General features: G+C 34.4%; 1 protein-coding gene across 2 annotated transcripts; it reads right to left on the bottom strand.

Annotated features, from left to right (window-relative positions):
* Window positions 1-4058: 4058 nt before the first annotated feature.
* On the bottom strand, window positions 4059-17796 carry LOC126756464 (SET domain-containing protein SmydA-8). Of its 2 annotated transcripts, XM_050469532.1 has the most exons (8): window positions 17535-17796; window positions 12721-13034; window positions 9007-9577; window positions 8774-8946; window positions 8555-8677; window positions 7765-7958; window positions 7234-7550; window positions 4059-7176 (listed from the first exon to the last, which is right to left on the bottom strand). In XM_050469532.1, exons 1-7 carry the CDS (start codon window positions 17550-17552, stop codon window positions 7330-7332), a joined length of 1614 nt encoding a protein of 537 aa, XP_050325489.1. In that variant the 5' UTR covers window positions 17553-17796; the 3' UTR covers window positions 4059-7176; window positions 7234-7329. The 2 variants fall into 2 exon arrangements, with proteins under 2 accessions (XP_050325489.1, XP_050325490.1); XM_050469533.1 differs by lacking the exons at window positions 12721-13034; window positions 17535-17796 and adding an exon at window positions 9640-9779.
* Window positions 17797-18614: the final 818 nt, after the last annotated feature.

The following is an 18614-nucleotide window of genomic DNA, read 5'->3' as shown; positions in this document are numbered from 1 at the left end:
GTTAGCATTGTATAATAAAGGGCGATTCATTTTGAAGTTCCCTACTTTTTTTATTAAGAAAAAACAAAGAAACTTAATACTTAATGGGGTGTATTTAATATCATTAAAAAGAACATTCTTCAGGCATCAAATAGTCGGTCGCTATTGACGTTTACGTTCTCACCGGCATCATTTTTGAAGAAATATGAACCGATGATTTCACCGTTCTACAAACCACACCAAACCGTTGTTTTTTCTGGATAAAATGGCAGCTCTTGAAACTCTTTAAGTTGCTCTTCGTCCCAAATGTGGCGAAGTTTGCTTGTTAACATAGCCATTAAGCCAAAAATGGGCCGCATCGCTGGTATAAATTTGGTGCGAAAACCTCGAATCTTCTTGGAACTTTTCTATAGTCCTTAGAGCATAGCGATGTCGCTGAAAGGTATAGCGGCTTCAGTTCACTTGCTCAAGCTGTATTTCGTACGCCTTCAGTTTAAGAGATGGACGTAAAATGCGCCAAGTATACGGATTTAAATTTGCTTCAAATATATTCAATACTCACAAGTATACATATACGACTACGGCAGGCAATTAATTTAATTTTCCTAAGAGCATTTATGTACTAAAAATTAAATTAAACTCTATTAAAGTTGCGCAGTTATGTCCAAATCTCAATTTATTTCGGTTTAAAAGACACGAAGCGCAAATAAATCATATCCTTCAATCCTTTGAGTTTATTAAAATTAAATTACGTCAATTTGACTATGACAAACAATTCATTACAACTTAATTTATAGTTGCATACAAGTGTGCAACACACATACACACATGAGTTCACATAAGTACATGAACATATGCACCCACAAATATTTGCATTGCAATTAGAAGTCCACTTCAATTCGGAGAATATCCATCAACACGCCACTCTGCCGCCGCGCCAATTACCTGGAGGGCGATTTTCAAATGCAATTCCCATGAAATCTGATATGTTTGTGGCGTAAATGTAATTTTCCATTACTTGAGCTGCACAATTATAGCCAAAGCCGTGTCAGCAGCGACGGCGACAGCGCGGATGAAGGTGGCGGTGACGGTGTGGCGGCAGCCTATGATTTGTGGTGGCAAATAAATTAACGCGCTTTGTGTTTAAATTCATTACAGAATGCATTAGTTTCAATCAACAAAGAAAAATTGCGCTGAAAACTTGTAAATAATTGAAAAAAATTGTAAAAAAACTCGAAAATATTTAGAAAAAACTGAAAAGAGTGTTGGAAAAAGCCTGCAAAAATAGTTGTTAAGCTATTTTAAAATACGATGTGCCACAATTAAGTTGCACATGCGGCATACTAATTTGTGGCACACCAAAGCACACACACACACACACGCCAACCGAAAACACGCGCTCACGAACACTCAACATGCAGCGAACAGACAAAAACGCAATGGCAAATGTGTAATCTGTTGAAGTGCAAATAAATTGTAGCATAGCGGTAGGCGCATGAACTGGCTAACATGCCATGTCATGCGATGTCGTGCCGTTGCATGCAGTAAATGTTGCGGTAAGTTCATTTCACTCAAAAATTCCGCGAATTTTTGTATATCATTTGAGTGAGTGGCATGTCGAGGACGACTCCTGCAGCGCCAGGCACAGAATCAGGCCATTGCGAGAGAGCTGGCACCAAGGAATGCGCACGACAGCCCTTACCGCATATTTCAAAATATACACACAGCGCTGAGCGTATGCCGCACAACATGCCGACGCCTTTTGTAGATTTTTTTTATTTTAATTTATTTTTATTTTTATTGTGGCTGCAGCAACTTATTAACGTGTTGCAATCTCCAACAATTCACACGCAGTCATATGCGTTGAGCTATACATGCATGTATGTGTGTGTGTGGGGTATTGTTATAGGCGCGTCCGCGCAATCGTAATACGTGTTGTTCTCGGCAAATGGAAGTAATCAACTGCAATAACAACAGGAGCAACAACAATTAAAGTGCCGACAAAAAGCGCTATGACACATCTTGTCAGCCAGCGAAGTTGTGTGATTTTGGTCGCCTGTCGTTGGCAGCAACAGCACCGGAAGCGGAAAGATCCGAATTGCAACCGTAAGTGGCATTCACAGGAAGTTCCCTTTGGTCAGTCATATATTTACACAATTTATAGATATATTCACCCCGTAGTGTAATGTCTATATTTCATAAATACTCGTTTTTAAACTTTACACGTACTCGTTACAGTCCTAAATAGTCTTGGCAGTTGTATTTATCTCTGTCACCAACTTTACTATGGGTACTGCTGCTGTGGTGGCCTCATAGGAAAGGTTCGCCCATTCCACTATTTTATACTTCTTTGTGGTACACTTTTAGGCGCTACGTAATATTTTGGTTATGACATATGACATTAGGCCACACGTGATTTCAGTTACGACTGGTTCGAAAATAAATTTCCACAAGTTTTTTAAGCTCATAGGAAGCTGGTTAGGTAGGTAAATTAAATGTCCGACAACGCACCCAGTCCTGCAGGACGCCCATTGTGAAACCATCTGCACTAAAATTCCCTCACTCTATTATTTCCTCTCTGAACCACCCTGTGCTCCTTATAAAGTTTGTCAATGCAAAAAGTTTTATATGTGGAACCTCCGAGACATCGCCAAAGAAACAATCAGTCAACCGACCGTTCCTAACTCAGTGTCAAAAAGTGCTTTGATGATCAAAAGTTCAGTATTTTATAGACAACTGCCTGCTCCGCAGCATCCACGAGCATGGTAGAGCCTGAACCCTTCGTCGCGGTAGATCCCCATACCATAAAAGAGTTGCTCCGCAAGGAAGAAGGAGTAGGCAGAGAGAGATATTGGCAACAACTCCAAGGAATTCGACATTGCTAATGGGGGGTTAGAACCGCATCAGGTTTAAATATGTAATTAGCCTCCCAAGGGACAAATTCAGCACTAACCGGTTCTGCGACAGTGAGCCTGAAACACCGAAACTTCTATTAATATACTTGAATCCATGTTTCCAAATAGGGACTACATCGCTTCGCTAGCATCCAGCACTTTATCAATTTGCTGGGGGTAGGAGAGTTTTTGCGATTAAGAAGAAGGTACAATAGACCTGAGATCGCGGTGCATTACCCGTTTTTCAATCTAGGCAATCGCCTAAGAATATACAAGAAATTACTCTTTGCGGGGTTCATAGTATTCTTTGCATCCATGAATATATAAGTAATATTATAATGCCAGCAAAGATCCTGCATGAATTTCTTCTTTTCAAAAACTCTATACAACCGGATGGAGATCCTGCCAGTTCGTTGAACGTAGCTGTGAAGAAGGTTCACAATAATGACTCATTTTCGGAAAAGAGCTCAATCAGTCGACCTTTTCACGACCTTTGTTGTTCTCTCCGAGAAGACATTACAGTTCCAGTATACTGAGGTTCAGGTTTTGTCTAACCTTGACTTCAAATATAGTCAATCATACATAGTAATCCTTACATGTGACTCCAAAACAGATTCCGTTCAAGAACTCTGAGTCTTTATTGCGCCTTTCTTGATCCCTAGGCTCACTTATATCCCATTCTTCCGACCTGGAGAGGAACACAACTTTATTGAAAAAATTAGTTAGCTAAACTGATAATGCGCTAAATATCAGATGATATAATTGCTATTATGTTTCCCTTGAAAAAAAATGCAGAAACGTTATTTATTTACTACAGAAGTTTCGGTCTACTAATCATGACAACCTATAAATTTATAATCGAATTTCGATTAGTTACGATAAGTTACTTGAAAGACCGTGAACAATGTTTTCTGATGCCATATTATGCACGAATACACCGTTATATTATATTCGTGTCTCACGATGTACATAAAATTCTTCAAATTGTTTTTGTTTTCTTTTATAATTACCGACCATAACGACGCCGCATAGACCATCCGAAATGCCAAATGTCATAAACTCTCAACTACGAATAAAAACTTGTATGAGTTTTATATTTTTGCGGCGCACTGTTGCGGTTTATAACCTCATTCAACATGCAACAAATGTTGTAAGTGTAATTTAATTGTTTTGACGTCATTATGCTGTTTTTTTTTTGCGGTTATCTGTTATTATACCACAAATGGTTTTAATTACTGACATAAAATTATTCAATTATTTAGAGGCATACTACTATGTTTTACATACTCATATACAATACATGTACATAAATTCTTAAATTTACTTTTTCGCGTGTTCTAAAATAGATTACAATAATAAGAAGAGCAACAATTAATTTCCGGATTTCCTTTAGTGCCGGTGACTGGCCATTGGTGGTGTTATCTGCTCCAAATTATCAAGTCCAGTTGTGTAGCTTGAATAATGCAACTCAATGTAGATAATGTCTGTTGAGTGGTGATTGATGTGTAAGAACGAAGGTGATAGATAATCTATAATGGTTACATGAGAGCACCTGATATGCCTGATCTCTTTGATTGAAACATGCAGATAACATATCAAAGATAATCCAAATAACATTATCTGTGGCAAATGGTTGATGATAGATGACAGATGACATTCTATTGTAGGTCACAGATAATAAAGGCCAAATACGATGGTTCAATTTAACGATAATTTATGAAATGTGAAAAATAACAAAAGATGGGGATAAATAATCAATAGTAATTTCAAATAATCTAATACATAGTATATGGTTGTGATAGAGAACTGATGACCGCTCATAATCATGCATTGTTTCTAGTTTATATGTAATAAACTATATACCCAAAAAGATATACATATGAAATGTGTCATAAATGGATGGAATACATAATAGATATTAGGTTGTATGTATATCAACGGCGGATCCCAGATTATTTTCTGTGGAGCTCTACAGTGACAATGTTCCTTCCAGCATAATTTTTGATATTGAAGCTACTTCATAAATTCTCCTGAATTTGAATTAAAATTATTTTCCGCGCTCTGATTTTATAATAGTAGCGGGCTTTATTAACCGATCTATGAACTACTTCGCACATGCAACTTTTTATCAATTTCATAAATGTTTTAGTAAACTATCATTCTCCGATTTTTTTTACCCCTATGACATACTCGTATTATATGAATAATGGCTAATTTCCAATGAGATTGATCAGGAATGAATGAAAAAACATTTTTCAGTCACGTATCATGAATTATGACTGAAAAGTGAGACTAGAATACTCTAGTAACTTTATTTACCGAATATGATACGAGTATGGAGCCCATGATAAGTGAATATTCGAATAAATGGAAAGTAATGACAAAATGACTAATTATGAACTATGATTGATGAGTAAGGATTGATATTTTTCAAGTGTTTAGCATGCAAAGGTGCTTTGTGAGATTTGATGATTGACTGAGACATGCAACGACTAATGACTGATCAATTAAATCATAAATAAGTGATTTTTCAAATAATAATCCGGAACTACGGTTGATTATTAATGTATTTGTTTTTAAGTTTTCAGCATGCAAAACTGCTATAAATTTTGCATTTTCTTTAGTTGTCAGCATGCAAAACTTCTTTAAGTTTGACTTAGATGAATTTTGATTTAAGATTCTGATTTGAAGTGAGTGATGAGGAATGAATGTACTGATTGAAATGTGATTGTTTAATGACTAATTTTCTTATAATTGCTGAGTAAGGATTTATATAGTTTTCAAACTGTGAAACTTTTAATTATAATTGTGTGGTGTGTAATGAATGGAGAATGGAAAATCGGATTTGTGAAAAATGGAAAGTGACGAATGATTGAATGGAGAATGGAAAATCGGATTTGTGACAAATGGAAAGTGACGAATGTTTGGGATGATTAATGATAAATTTCAAACTTTAAGTGATGATTTACAAATCATATAATAAATGAAGTGAAAATAAGTTTAGTTATGATTTAAAAATATTGAATGACGAATAAACCATGCATCAACCATTGATGAATATTTGGCGAATAAAACATGCATAATGATTAAGGAATGAATAATAAATGGTGATTCCAAAAATAAAACAAGCGAAGAAGTGATATGATGAATGTCAAATACCATGCAAGTGAATAAATGATAAATTTCAACCAAATGATCGTCTTATGATATTTGAATTTTTACAGAATATTATAATTCATGTCTATGATAAATGGAGCATGCTAAATAAATAATTGTAAAAAATCTTTAATTTTTACGGAATATTATGGTTCATGTCTATGATAAATGGAGCATGCTAAATAAATAATTGTGAAAAATCTTCTTTAAATTTTTCGGAATATTACGGTTCATGTCTATGTTAAATGGAGCATGCTAAATAAATAATTTTGGAAAATATTTAAGGTGAGCCATTAATGTATAATGAAGGTGAAATCAGTGAAGTGTGGATCATTGACGATGAATGTGCAATGAGTAGAGAAATCCATGAGGTGCAAGACGATTGATGGTTCTTCATATATGACATGCAATATATGAATAAAAATTTATGAATCATGAATTTTCTTTGATGAATTGTGATTTATGTTTTATTGTATGACTACTGAATCGATCTATGTTATATTGTTGATCTATGATCGATGAATTGTGACTTCAGATATATTTTTTACTATTTATGAACAAAAATCTTGTGAAATATGTTTAATGGAACATGATTTGTGAAATAAGAGGGTATTTCTATATGATTGATAATCTTAGATTTTGAAATTGAAATTACTAACGAAATAAAGTTGATGAAAATGTATTGATCTTGAGTGAATTCCTCTCAAATTCTGGAAATTCTCAAGTAAAGTCCTCAAAAGTAACACCATGCATTAATGAGAATAGACTAGTGATCTGCTTTGATGAATTTACTTACCCTGTATTTCTAGGGCGATATAGTATGAAACACTTTAAAACTAAAAAAATGTAATGAAAGATTTTATTCTAAAAAGAATACATGCAAATGTATGGAATATAGTGGCAGATATGTTGGTAGTGGTATGTGTATGTTGGTATATGTTGGTAATGGTACTTCAGAGAGTAAAATATTATTTCCATGCTTATAAATGTAAGTTTGTGCATGATCATGCAAGACTATGTTACTCGTAGTCATGAGATGCTTTTGTGTCTAAATATGTATAGTTGAAACTATATGAAAAATATGTATGTGTATGCGAATGTGTTGTTGTGACTTGAATGGTCGGTAGTACAGCCAAAATTACGGCACCTGAGGAGAAAACAATATTGAGTGTAAACTAACCATTAAATCACTAATAAAGCTTACCACGCATAAAATCAACTTCGAGGTCAAAAATTACAGCGAAATGCATACGAAAATGTATGTTGCACTAAAAAACTGATGAAAGTGATCCTGTCCGGTTCACTTGACGCCCATTTCTGTTAGCGCACCTGCCGCTGCTGAGCCCATTTCATGTTCACTCGAACCAATCGGCTCTAACAGCAGAATATCTCGACTCTCCTGCAAACATTTGATGACCTCCTTAATGTTACGCTTGAATTCTGCCTCACCTATGCCGCCGGTCATCATCAAGCGCTGTGAACGCATCATTATGGCGCCATGTAGTTCATATAAAATGAGACCTGGAAGGTAGATTAGTTTTGTTTAAGTATTTTTGTAAATTTTCTTACAAATTTTTATAACCTTTATTGTTATTTGTGACTGGTTTTTCCCCTTTTTTTATATATTTTTTTTTTACTTTTTTTATTTTTTTACTCTCTTATTTTTTTAATTTTGTTTGAATATACATATGTATTATAAAATTTTATTCTTGAAGCACTAATATTTTTTGCTTACCTCTCAAACGTGTTAGCCCTGGTTCCAAGACATTAATAATACTCAAAAAATGGCGACAATAATTCTCCTTCTTCTCTACATTTTCCAGCGGCATTGTATGTAGCAGATAACCCTCAATACGCCCATAGATTTGACAGAGAGAATATTTCGCTGAAAGCAGTAGGTAGTGATTGGGTCCGAGCACGCGTTCATATCTGTGAAAGAAAAGTTATTTACAGTAAATATATACCAATGATATTCGCTTCACAACTACCTTACAATATTGCTAAAGAGATTATTAATGACACATAATCTCACTTTTTCATTAAGTGGAAAGAGCTATATATTTGGGGATTTTAAGTAATATTGAAAACAGTGAGGCAATAAAGTGAGAAAATATGATGGACCTTTTATGGACCTGCCGTGAGAAGTAGGCGTGGTTATAATCCGATCTTCCTTATTTTGAAACAGTGACATAAAAATCATAGGACAATGTTATGCGCCAAATTTGGTTGAAATCGGTAGAGAACTTGTCGAGGTTGATGAGATTTCGCTTAAAAGTGTGTCGTTTTTCCAGTTATTTTACCTGTTCTAACAGTTAAATTCAATGGTTCTAACGTTGTGTAGGCAGTGGGCATGGTAAATTTTAGGTTTCTCCGAATTTTGCATTGTATCATAATTCTCTAGAATGTAATATTCCCTCAAAATTTTGTTGGCAAAGTCCTAGTTGAAAAATACATTGTTCTCGCTTTTTTCCAACTCAACCTTATTTAGAACATATTTAGGGAAAAATGCTTGTATTGTTACTTACTTTTTTAGGAAACCTTCCAATCCCGGTATATTGTGCGCATCTATGCTCTCCAAATTCATATTAATTGTGTCTAATAATTTCACAATCTCCGTCGATTTTAGCGTATAGTCACAGCGATCACAACTAGTTCCAAAAAAATTAAAAAGTAATCATATTTTATAACAAAAATCAGTTTGATTTAGATTTGAGACGATATTGCTTATGAAAACTAAAACTTACCTCCAAGCCGCCGACTGATTCAGTGGCTCTACAGAACGTACAGATCCACTTTTACACTTCGGACACAACAGCGCGCTACAATCTGTGCCGAGTTCCTTCGGATCGGCGCAACGCTGACAGCAACACCAGAACAATTTGCCAGCGTGCATGAACTCGCGACGCTTAAGGGTGCCCTGATTGTTAAATTAAAGAAATTAGTACAATTTTTACTACGCTTCGACACTCTTTCTCACCTGCAGCGTGTAAGCATAGCTCAGTGTGATGCCCTCGTCCTTTCGTATCGCACGCGATGTGCGTAAAATGATCGCGTAACTTTGCGGATCATCGGTGTGCGCCGTATTGGGACAACAATCGTGCGCCAACAAAAACGCGCTCTTGTACAAACAACGTGCCTTCGCCGAATTTTGACCAATTTCAAAGCAGTTCACATCCAAAATACCGCAAACGGTGTGTATCTCATCGACGGTGAGCGCCGCCATGCCCCAATCCCTTTGCAGCCGTTGCACCACATTCTGCTCATAGTATTGCCACAATTCGGTATTGGATTTACGCAGCTCCGTATGTGATTCCATTTGCAATATGTCGGCGTATATTTCCGGTGCATTTTGTTTGATTAGGAAGATGCGCACAATCAGTATGAGTTCATAGTAGTTCTTCACCAAATCCGGTTTGTCGCGTATGGCTTCCAGCGACTCGCCCAGTTTATGCGTACGCAGCAGCTCACACTCCTGTGCGGTGTGTCCTGTGGGCTGATGCAAGCCACGGCATTGCGGGCCACACATTGGCCATTTGCAAGCCGAGCAGCTGAAGGGGAGGAAAATGGAAAATTTTTAGTACACATATTATTTTTGAATCCTTGCTGCTACCTTAAAAGGTCAGCGGCTCATTTTTCAAAAACTGAAAAATTCTGAAATTCACAAATTCACTTCTGTAATCAGATTTTAAAGCCACTTTTAAAAAATTTTAGAAATTTTCAAACTACTTAGTTTGTTCCGCTTTTCAGCACCGTCACGGCATGACTGAAGCGCTTCACATGATGATCGCCTTTTTAAATGTTTTGGGTACAGTTTCGAAACTTGATTGCTTATACTTAAAATCTTGTAAAAAACTATAGATATATAGATACACATACATATATGTATGTATATATGTTTGTATGTTTTCGTCGATACACCAATTTATTTGCATTTAGTTGTTTTTGTAAATGAAATATAATTTTATTAATAGTTCCGCATCTCGATCTACGTGATCGAAAACACAAACTGCACCAGCGCCAAAACAAAATTAAAAACTCAATAAAATTTTAAATTTTTCTAAAAATAACCTCAAATATCATACTTTGTTATTAAAAATAGCTTTTCAAAATACAATTTGTCGGCTCATCGCTGCGTTCGCATTCAAATGTTGCATGTAAACAATTTTTGAAAGCAAAATTTTTGAAATTCATATTAGTGGGTGTGTCTTCGGGAAATTTTCAAAACAAATATACAATTTTTTATTGCAATAACCTTCACAGTTGTCACCTTTTAGGTTAATTTTAAGTTTTTAAAAAATTTCAAAAACAACACAGAATAAACAAAAGATACATTTAAACAGCGTTCTAATTTATAGTTTCTTCAATGTTGTTTTTGTGCAGGTGGGCGGTAAAAAGGACTCACAGAAACAGATCTAAATCAATTAAATCGTGCTAGTTTGGACTAATGGCGTGACAAAGCAATTTTCTTCCAATAATTTAGTATTTTATTTTTTAGAATAGATTTCGAAACAATATAAAATATATACATATGTATATATTAGCGTGGGTCGAAAAAAATTAAATGTATTATTTTTCGCTGCGTACTCTGAAAAAATTGGTTGATAGATACCTCTAAGAAAGGATCTCCAAGTATAAGCTCATAATTGTAATAGGAAGGTTATCCGGTTAGAAGCGAGTTACTAATTTTTTCTATCTGATTATAAGAAAAAATAGAAATCCGTTATTCGGAGGACCTTCCCGCTACATTTAGGAGCTCATTTTTCGGGAGCCTTTCCTAGAGCGTTCTAAGAAGCTATATTTTAGAGTATGAAACGAAAAAAAATTCGTTTATATTGATCCAAATATATAGCCATAAACATTTCATCGAGTGGGCGACGGAGGAATAATTAATGAAAAATTTCCGAAATTATATATGTAAACTTATTGGTAGCAATAACAATATTTGAAAGAAGTTATATGCGCTTGGGAAAGGTGTGACCTGATTTCATTCAATTTCGGTACAAAATCATTTTATGATCAGAGTACCTCATAATAGAAAAAATCGGAAGCCTTCCACCGATCTAAAAACACTCGTTTGACATGCTTTTGAACCTTGCAAAAAGCTGTATTGAAGCAGAAGGCAACTATTTTGAATAACATTAATTGATTTTGCCGAAAAAACCATTTGTTCTGTTTTTTGTTTAAAAAGTTCTGTTTACTTTGGAACGCACCTTGTATATAGACATTCATCTGGAAATATTTTCGGATAAAAAAACCAATAAAGAGTGGAACCAGGAGGGCGATATCACCGAGATCTTAGACTGATGAAAGAAAGGTGCGATCACCATATGAAGGTAGATTACTCCAAGTCTTTAAGCAAGATTTTTAACTGAAAAACTATACAAGAAATTCTCATAAAAGGGGTTTTTATTGAAATACAAAAAAAAACATTTTCGACATTTGTCTTTCTGTTTACTTCAATGTGTCTTTACTTTTCAAAATAAAACTGATACTGTAAATACATCTCTTATTTTGTTTCATGTAAACGAGAGCAAATCTTACAAAATCATTCATAGTTTCATAGACTTTGAGTATAGTTAGGGAAAAGTATGGGTGCATTTGATTATATGGATCGGATTTTGTAGTCAGGGTTACCTATTATGGGAAGTGCTTTCCGTATTATCTTTTATTCCTTTAAAGTGCCACGCTCAATAAAACCTTACGTATCAATCGAAATATTATTAATTCTTACATTATTATGCCTAGTAAAAATGTAATGTGGTTATCATGATCCGATGTTGATGGAAAATATCCTTTTTCGATTATTTTTCCTGTAACTTATAGCCATTTTGAAGATAATTTCATCATGTCACTCTCATAGAAACCTTCGTCACCATCGACCAAAAACTGGGAAGATAGGATTTTCTTGAGACGCCAAGTTCCTGGAGACTTTGGCTTCTTGAAACACAATCTCTCTCTTATTGGCCATAGCTAACCACTTCTAGGCGATTGCTTCCCTCCAACGGTTTATTTAAAACTTAATAGGATATATCCGATTCAACATTTTAGCTGTAGAGGGCTAGCTATAAAAGATTATTCTTTACCAATCCCACCAATCACAAAGCAAATCCTCCTTGTTTAATATGAATGATTTGACCACCATTTCAACAATCTTATTTAAATGGTTCCAAAAGGGTTTCTGTACAAGTTTTAGCTGCTAAGCAATCGAAATAGTGGTCGGACTCGTTGATTTGCTTTATTGAATCGATATATTCGAAAATTGGCCTTTAGCCATGTTTTCCCAACACTGGGTCAAGCAATGACAAAACATTCTAAAAGTTTTTTTAATACGAAATCTTATCTATTTTAAGGCATACATATATACATACGTAGCATAGTCCCATGGATATACAAAATAGATCGACGCAATATACCAATTGCTCTCTATTTATTCTTTTTACATGACCTTCTTATATTTAAGGAATTATGTGACGCGAATAGCACAAATAGGACGCACAGTGTATCCAAATATTTGAATCTAAAAATTAATTTCTTCTTTTCTAACCATGTTATATGCCTTGACAACTGAATGGTTCATACTTTTTCGCATACCCATTCTTTGAAAAAATGTTTGTTATTATTAAAAGCAATTAATAACAATATTTTTAATATACAGAATAAGCCTGCTGTATCCTTGATTACTCCAGCTTACCGATATTGTCCTGACTGCAACTCCACTGGCATATAACAACCCAAACAGACGGCATCCGCTGAAACACACGGTCCAATGGCTAAAGGCTCCTCTGTAATGAGCAGTTCACCGGCTTTCAAGTCGCGATTCGCCACCACGTAGCGACCCAATACCGTTGATTTTTCAATTCTAAAGGGAAGCTGCTTTGATGTTGAATCGCAAGACTCAGCGTTGCCTTCCATTTTGGTTGGAGAACTTTTATTGCTCGATTGCACAGGCGACACTTGTTGTTGCTGTTGTTGAGCTTGGTGTTGGTGATGCTTCTTTTTGTTTTTCTAAAATTCGTGAGAGAATAAATACACAAATTAATCATTTATTTTAAAGACAGAAGCAACTTAAGCATTGTACACTGAGCAGCTTGGCGGCAAATTTATTTGTTTTATTTGCCTATTTTTATTTTTATTGCAAATTCCGCCGTCAGCGAGGTCATGCCATTACACTTTTCACCTATTTTCTGCACATCACGTTTTCATTCATAAAACAAAGCGCCATTCATCTTGTTAATTGCTTGCAAGTGCCAAAATGTACAGGTGCTCAATTAGCCGGCAATCGTTTAAAAAAGCGCTTACTACTTAGTTTCTCCGCGCTACATTACTCATGTCATCGATTCACCTATATGTTTCAAGAATTGTAAACAACTTTTGTTTGGCACGCGTTCGGTGTTATTTGTAAAAATGTGGACACATTATGTTAGCAAAACAAAAACTGCAAACAACAACAAAACGCATGAGAGTACATGAGAGAGCGGTGATATTTTGAGAAAAGTGGGTCTTTGTGTCAAACGCATATGAGGAAAACTGAAATAGCGGAGCGCACATGTGGGAGCGGCAAGAGCGCGCACGAGTAAAGACAAACTGAAATTTAAAGAGAGAGAGATTTAGAGTTTACTGAGAGCATTCAAGAGAGAAGAAGGTAGTTTGTAAACAATTATTTTACATAATATTGGAAAAAATAAATATTATTAAGAATTTCAGTATAGTATTTCTTAAAGGTATGTTCACAGACCTACGTAAAATACTTAAATTCTTAGATGATGCTACAACTACTTAATGAACTGCATTCATCCTGATGATTTTTAGTTCTATGGGAGCTTCGTGTTCTCAATTTTGATCAAAGCAATATTCGAAGCATCCATATTTCTTATTTTATTTACTCGTTATTATATATATTTCGTTTTCTTTGATGAGCCTTTTTAATGAGTTTCTGGGGATATAAAAATCAAATTGTTTCTATGCCAATATTTCAAAGTATTATATATGCATATAACAGGTGATTCAAGTAGAGGTGATTTCTTCAATAGCCTTTTTTGACTGATAACGCGGGAGTCATGTTAAGGCTTTATCTAATTTTTGTTCAGTATTGTTCAGCACTGACGTATGGAACGACTTCACGCGAGCGAACAAAATACAGCTTGTGCAAGAACTAAAGCCACTTGACCTTCCTAAGCAACTTCGCTTCGTTCCATGGACTCTTGAAAAGTTCAAAGAGATCCAACGTTTTCGAGTCTAAAACGTAAAACGTAAACTGCCGAATTTTTACGAATAGCTGCTATTTGATCCAGAAAAAACAACTGTTGCTGTGGTTTTGTGTCCCGTTGGAATCATTGGTTCATATTTCTTCAAAAATGAAATGCCGGTGAGAACATAACCGTTATCGCGCCATGTAAGCCGACTCTATGATACCTGAAGTCGAAGCTCGTGATCTCGGCGACATTTTATTTTTATTCAATAAGATGGAGTCACTTCCCACTTCTTCGATTTAGGCCGTGGACCAATACGCGCCAGTTACCAGTGGAAATGCTCGAACGAGTCATCGAAAGTTGGACACAACTGATAAACCATCTGAGACGTAGCCGCGAATAACATTTCCAAAAGATAATCCTTAAATAATAAATGCCAACATTTTTTCTTTCGAATGTTAATAAGCATTCCTCATTAAATTGGAAGTTTCTGCATTTTTTTTAAGTAGGGAACTTCGAAATAGTTATAGTTTTTTGCGTCTGTTAACAGCGCTTTTCAATTATTGTTGGTTGAATAAAGCAGGAGAGATCTTGAAACTCCAAACATTACTGAGAAAAATATACTTATCATTGTGGATTATTTGGTTCTTTAGAATTATGGTATACTTGAACTCGGTTCCCAATATTGCGTTCCCTTCTTATGAAGAGTGGGATGGGGTGAATTGGACAAAGACCTAGGAATAAGTATTAGAGCGGGTTAATTTACAGGGAGCCAAAACAAAAACAAACGAAAATTTTATACATAGGCGCATTTTGATATTCTGTTGATCATTTTTCGGAATCGGCAAGATCGGACAACTATAGTATATCACATATCTCGCATACAACCTATTTAGATTTTTTAAATCTCAAATATTACTGGATCAAACTGATTTTCGATCCTTAGTTTCATAGTTGTTCAGAATGATCCGTAAAACATTTTCCGCATACACGATTTTATAAAAAAAATACCCGCTTAATAAGTATGTATATGTACGGACAGGTCTAAAACAGATAATCGAGTGGGAGGAGGTGTTTTTTCAGCAAATTTAAATCTCAGACAGTGCAGTGTCTTCCAAACATAGACCGCGGTAATTAAGGAAAGCGTTCATGTTATGACAAAGAGGGCGCTTATAACAAGATATACTCTCGTGACCACGCAAACCTTACCACTATACTATCTTAATTTTTTTTTCGGACTTTTTCGTTCGTTCGGAATTTTCTTCAAATTTGTTTTTTTATGTTTTTAGTAAACATAAGTAAACTAAATTATATTATCTCATTATAATTATAGTTTTTAATTTAATTATTAATGAGTAAAACGCAAATTAGCTTCTCTGTGCTTATACAAAAGCGGCTTGTTTTATTGTTTTTAAAATGATACACCTACTAAACTTCGTGTTTCAATTAAAAAAATGAAATAAAACATTAATTTCTAATATAGTGTAAATGAAATTAAATTAAAATTTAAAAATATCATTTTTTCATCGCATGTCAGTCTCTTACATTTCGAGCTCATATTGTAAAGCTTACGATCTTTCAATTGATTTATCAATAGCTGAATGTGTTTTGTTTTTCATTTTTAATATTTTTGATAAATAACATGGCATTAACTTATATCTAAATTAAAAATTCTATACCGCAAAAAGTACCGCTTTAAAGTGTAGTCAAATATAGATAGTACTTGAAAATTTTTAGTGGTAAGGTTTGCGTGGCCATATATTTATATATACACAGAGAGGCAAGCGGCTTTGAAATCACTATCCTACGGTTTTATGGAAAAATTTAGAATTGACAATAAAATTCACATAAACACTCATTTTCCGCTCTCACGCCTGTACATGCATATATCATTAACCATGTGGATTTGCTTGGCGCATAAATACTTTCAATACTCGCTAGCGTTCAGCTAGTTATCAAGCGCTGTGGCAATTTATCTCACTGCTGCCAACGAGATTTTGAGCAGCTCTCTTTGTTTATTTTCCTTTTTGTTCGCATTTATTTTTAGCAACCAATGAAGATTTGTTGTTGTGATTTTAGTTGGCAATTGTTCTAGCTGCTAAGTGATATGTAGGCGCTTTTGTGCACACACACATACGCATATACATACACATAAGCGCTCATATTCGCGTGGCGCTGTGCATTAATTCATTGTAGCTGGATCCCAGGCCACCGCGGCGTATACGCAATGTCTAACTTGTTGGCTCACAATAATATATGACATAAATTTCATATAAGATTTTTAAGTAGTATCTAACAGATGAAAATATTTATTCGTTTTCCCAGGCATATGAGATTATTCACTAATTGTTGTTGTTTCAAATTGATTGCGGCATTTCGCGCTGAGCTTGTTGGTTCAAATAGTTTATTGTAAACATAGCATGTGCGAGATATTTCAGCTATTCGTTATCATGTTTGGCTTTGATTTTTATTATGCTTTTAATGAAGATAAATTTTGCTGAATTTCGATTCATAAATAATGGTATACAAATTTTTAATGGAGAGTGTTGGATTTTTACTAGAAAACTGGATGGAATATTTTTGTTTTTGAGTCTAATTGGACAACAATGTGATTTCATGTATAGATATAAGTGTATAGAAAAATACAATTTCATATTCAGAACTAGATCTAGAGATCTTGCAATGAAAAATTCTTAACTTTTGATTTATATTATTAAAATAATGGAGAAAAATGTGAGAGTTTTTTAATGAATTTATTTAGGGGTCTGCTGGATTTTTAGGATAATATGTATAGAGATTCTAGAGATCTTCCAAAGAAAACATTAGAAAAAATGATTAACTTTGATTTTTATTTTATTAAAATTATGAAAAAAATCTCAGAGATTTTTTTAATGAATTTTTTTTAGCGGTCCGCTGAACTTTTTGGATGATATTTTTTGTTTACTTAAAGAAAGTTTATTTTCAGATACATAAACAGGCATATGTATGTACATATGTATGTAAATCATATATCCGGTCTATAATGTCATATAACATAACATAGCATAGCATAACATTACATACAGCACTACACCCGTATAGCACAACGTAAAACAACACCGCATAACACAACATAGCTCAGCATAATACAACATAACGCAACATAGCTTAGCATAACACGACATAACATAGCATAACATATAAGCATACATGCAAATTTTTTGAAAAAATTTCCATAAGCATATTTATTATAATGTATTTCTTTTCAATAACAGCAAAATTGAATCTCAAAAAATGCGCAGAAGCAATTTGAATATTTTACTCTCCAACACATTACATGTTTTCTTGGTGGCATTTTGTTGCTGTAAACTTCGTAAAATTTCACTTAAAAAATCCCTAATATCGCGAACAGCACAGCTTCCCTCGTCACAAAATACAAATCTCACAAGCACATTTCTCACAGCCTTTTCATATGCAACTGGCTGCGGCACATTTGAAAACGATCATACACAGCTTCCCGCATTTCATAGAGACTCGTATGTATAAATTATTTTCAACTTTTTCTACATTTTAGCTTTTTTTCATTTCACTCCGCACAACGCGATTCGATCTTCACACATATAATACATTCTTGTATGTATGTATATTTTCAAAAACGCTGGGAATGCGAACCGTTTCAATTTGTGTCAAAAACATACAACAAATCATCTTACTTAGCCAGCCGCTGCCAAAGTACTGAGCGTTTTTTGAAGGCACATCACTCTTCTTTCAAGAGCAGCGCTCCCAACTGCATTTATTTTAACGCGTATGTACGAGCAAACATATATACATGGCGTCTCTAAATTCAGTGTATAATTAGAATTTATTTTGAATAGCCACCTTCTGCACAGCGCGACAGTTCATTTGGAAGATGCGATTTTCGTAGACGCTTTCGTTTTTCTTTCTATTTACTTTTAAGATGGTTTACTTAAATCGTTAAATAGCTTAAGTAGAAAATCAGAAAAGTTGCTTTGAACATATATTGGAGCTTTATTTGCTTTATTTTTACATTTCTAATTTCAGCTTGGAATATGTTTATTATTTTTAAAAATTTCTCTGCTGATACCAATCATTTAGAATTTCTTTTGCATAATTAAAATTTTCAAAATTTGATAAAATTGTTCAAAAATATTTAAAAGCTCTGCCAATTTGAAAAAAATTGAAGATTCGTGATACCACACTCCTAAGTGATAAAAAAAAATAATTAGATTTTTTAAAAGCAAATTTTATTGGCATATAAACGAGAGATATTTTTAAACGTGTGATTTTCAATAAGACAATACTTATTTCGTATAAGTATCGAGGAAGACCCGAATGAGTCCATCTGCCATCGTGCGCAACAATTGGAGCTCTTCCCATTTACTATATTGAAGATTTT

The sequence above is a fragment of the Bactrocera neohumeralis genome, chromosome 4 (genome assembly GCF_024586455.1).
Source record: "Bactrocera neohumeralis isolate Rockhampton chromosome 4, APGP_CSIRO_Bneo_wtdbg2-racon-allhic-juicebox.fasta_v2, whole genome shotgun sequence".
NCBI lineage: Eukaryota > Metazoa > Arthropoda > Insecta > Diptera > Tephritidae > Bactrocera > Bactrocera neohumeralis.
This window is presented reverse-complemented; position numbering and strand designations above follow the sequence as displayed.

Excerpts from the sequence above, each read along its gene's own strand:
- LOC126756464 (XM_050469532.1), bottom strand. Across the intron at positions 9,578-12,720 it reads TTGCAGTCAGGACAATATCG|CTGCTCGGCTTGCAAATGGC; the intron begins GTAAGCTGGAGT and ends CCTCCCCTTCAG. Across the intron at positions 8,678-8,773 it reads AATCAGTCGGCGGCTTGGAG|TTGTGATCGCTGTGACTATA; the intron begins GTAAGTTTTAGT and ends TTTTGGAACTAG.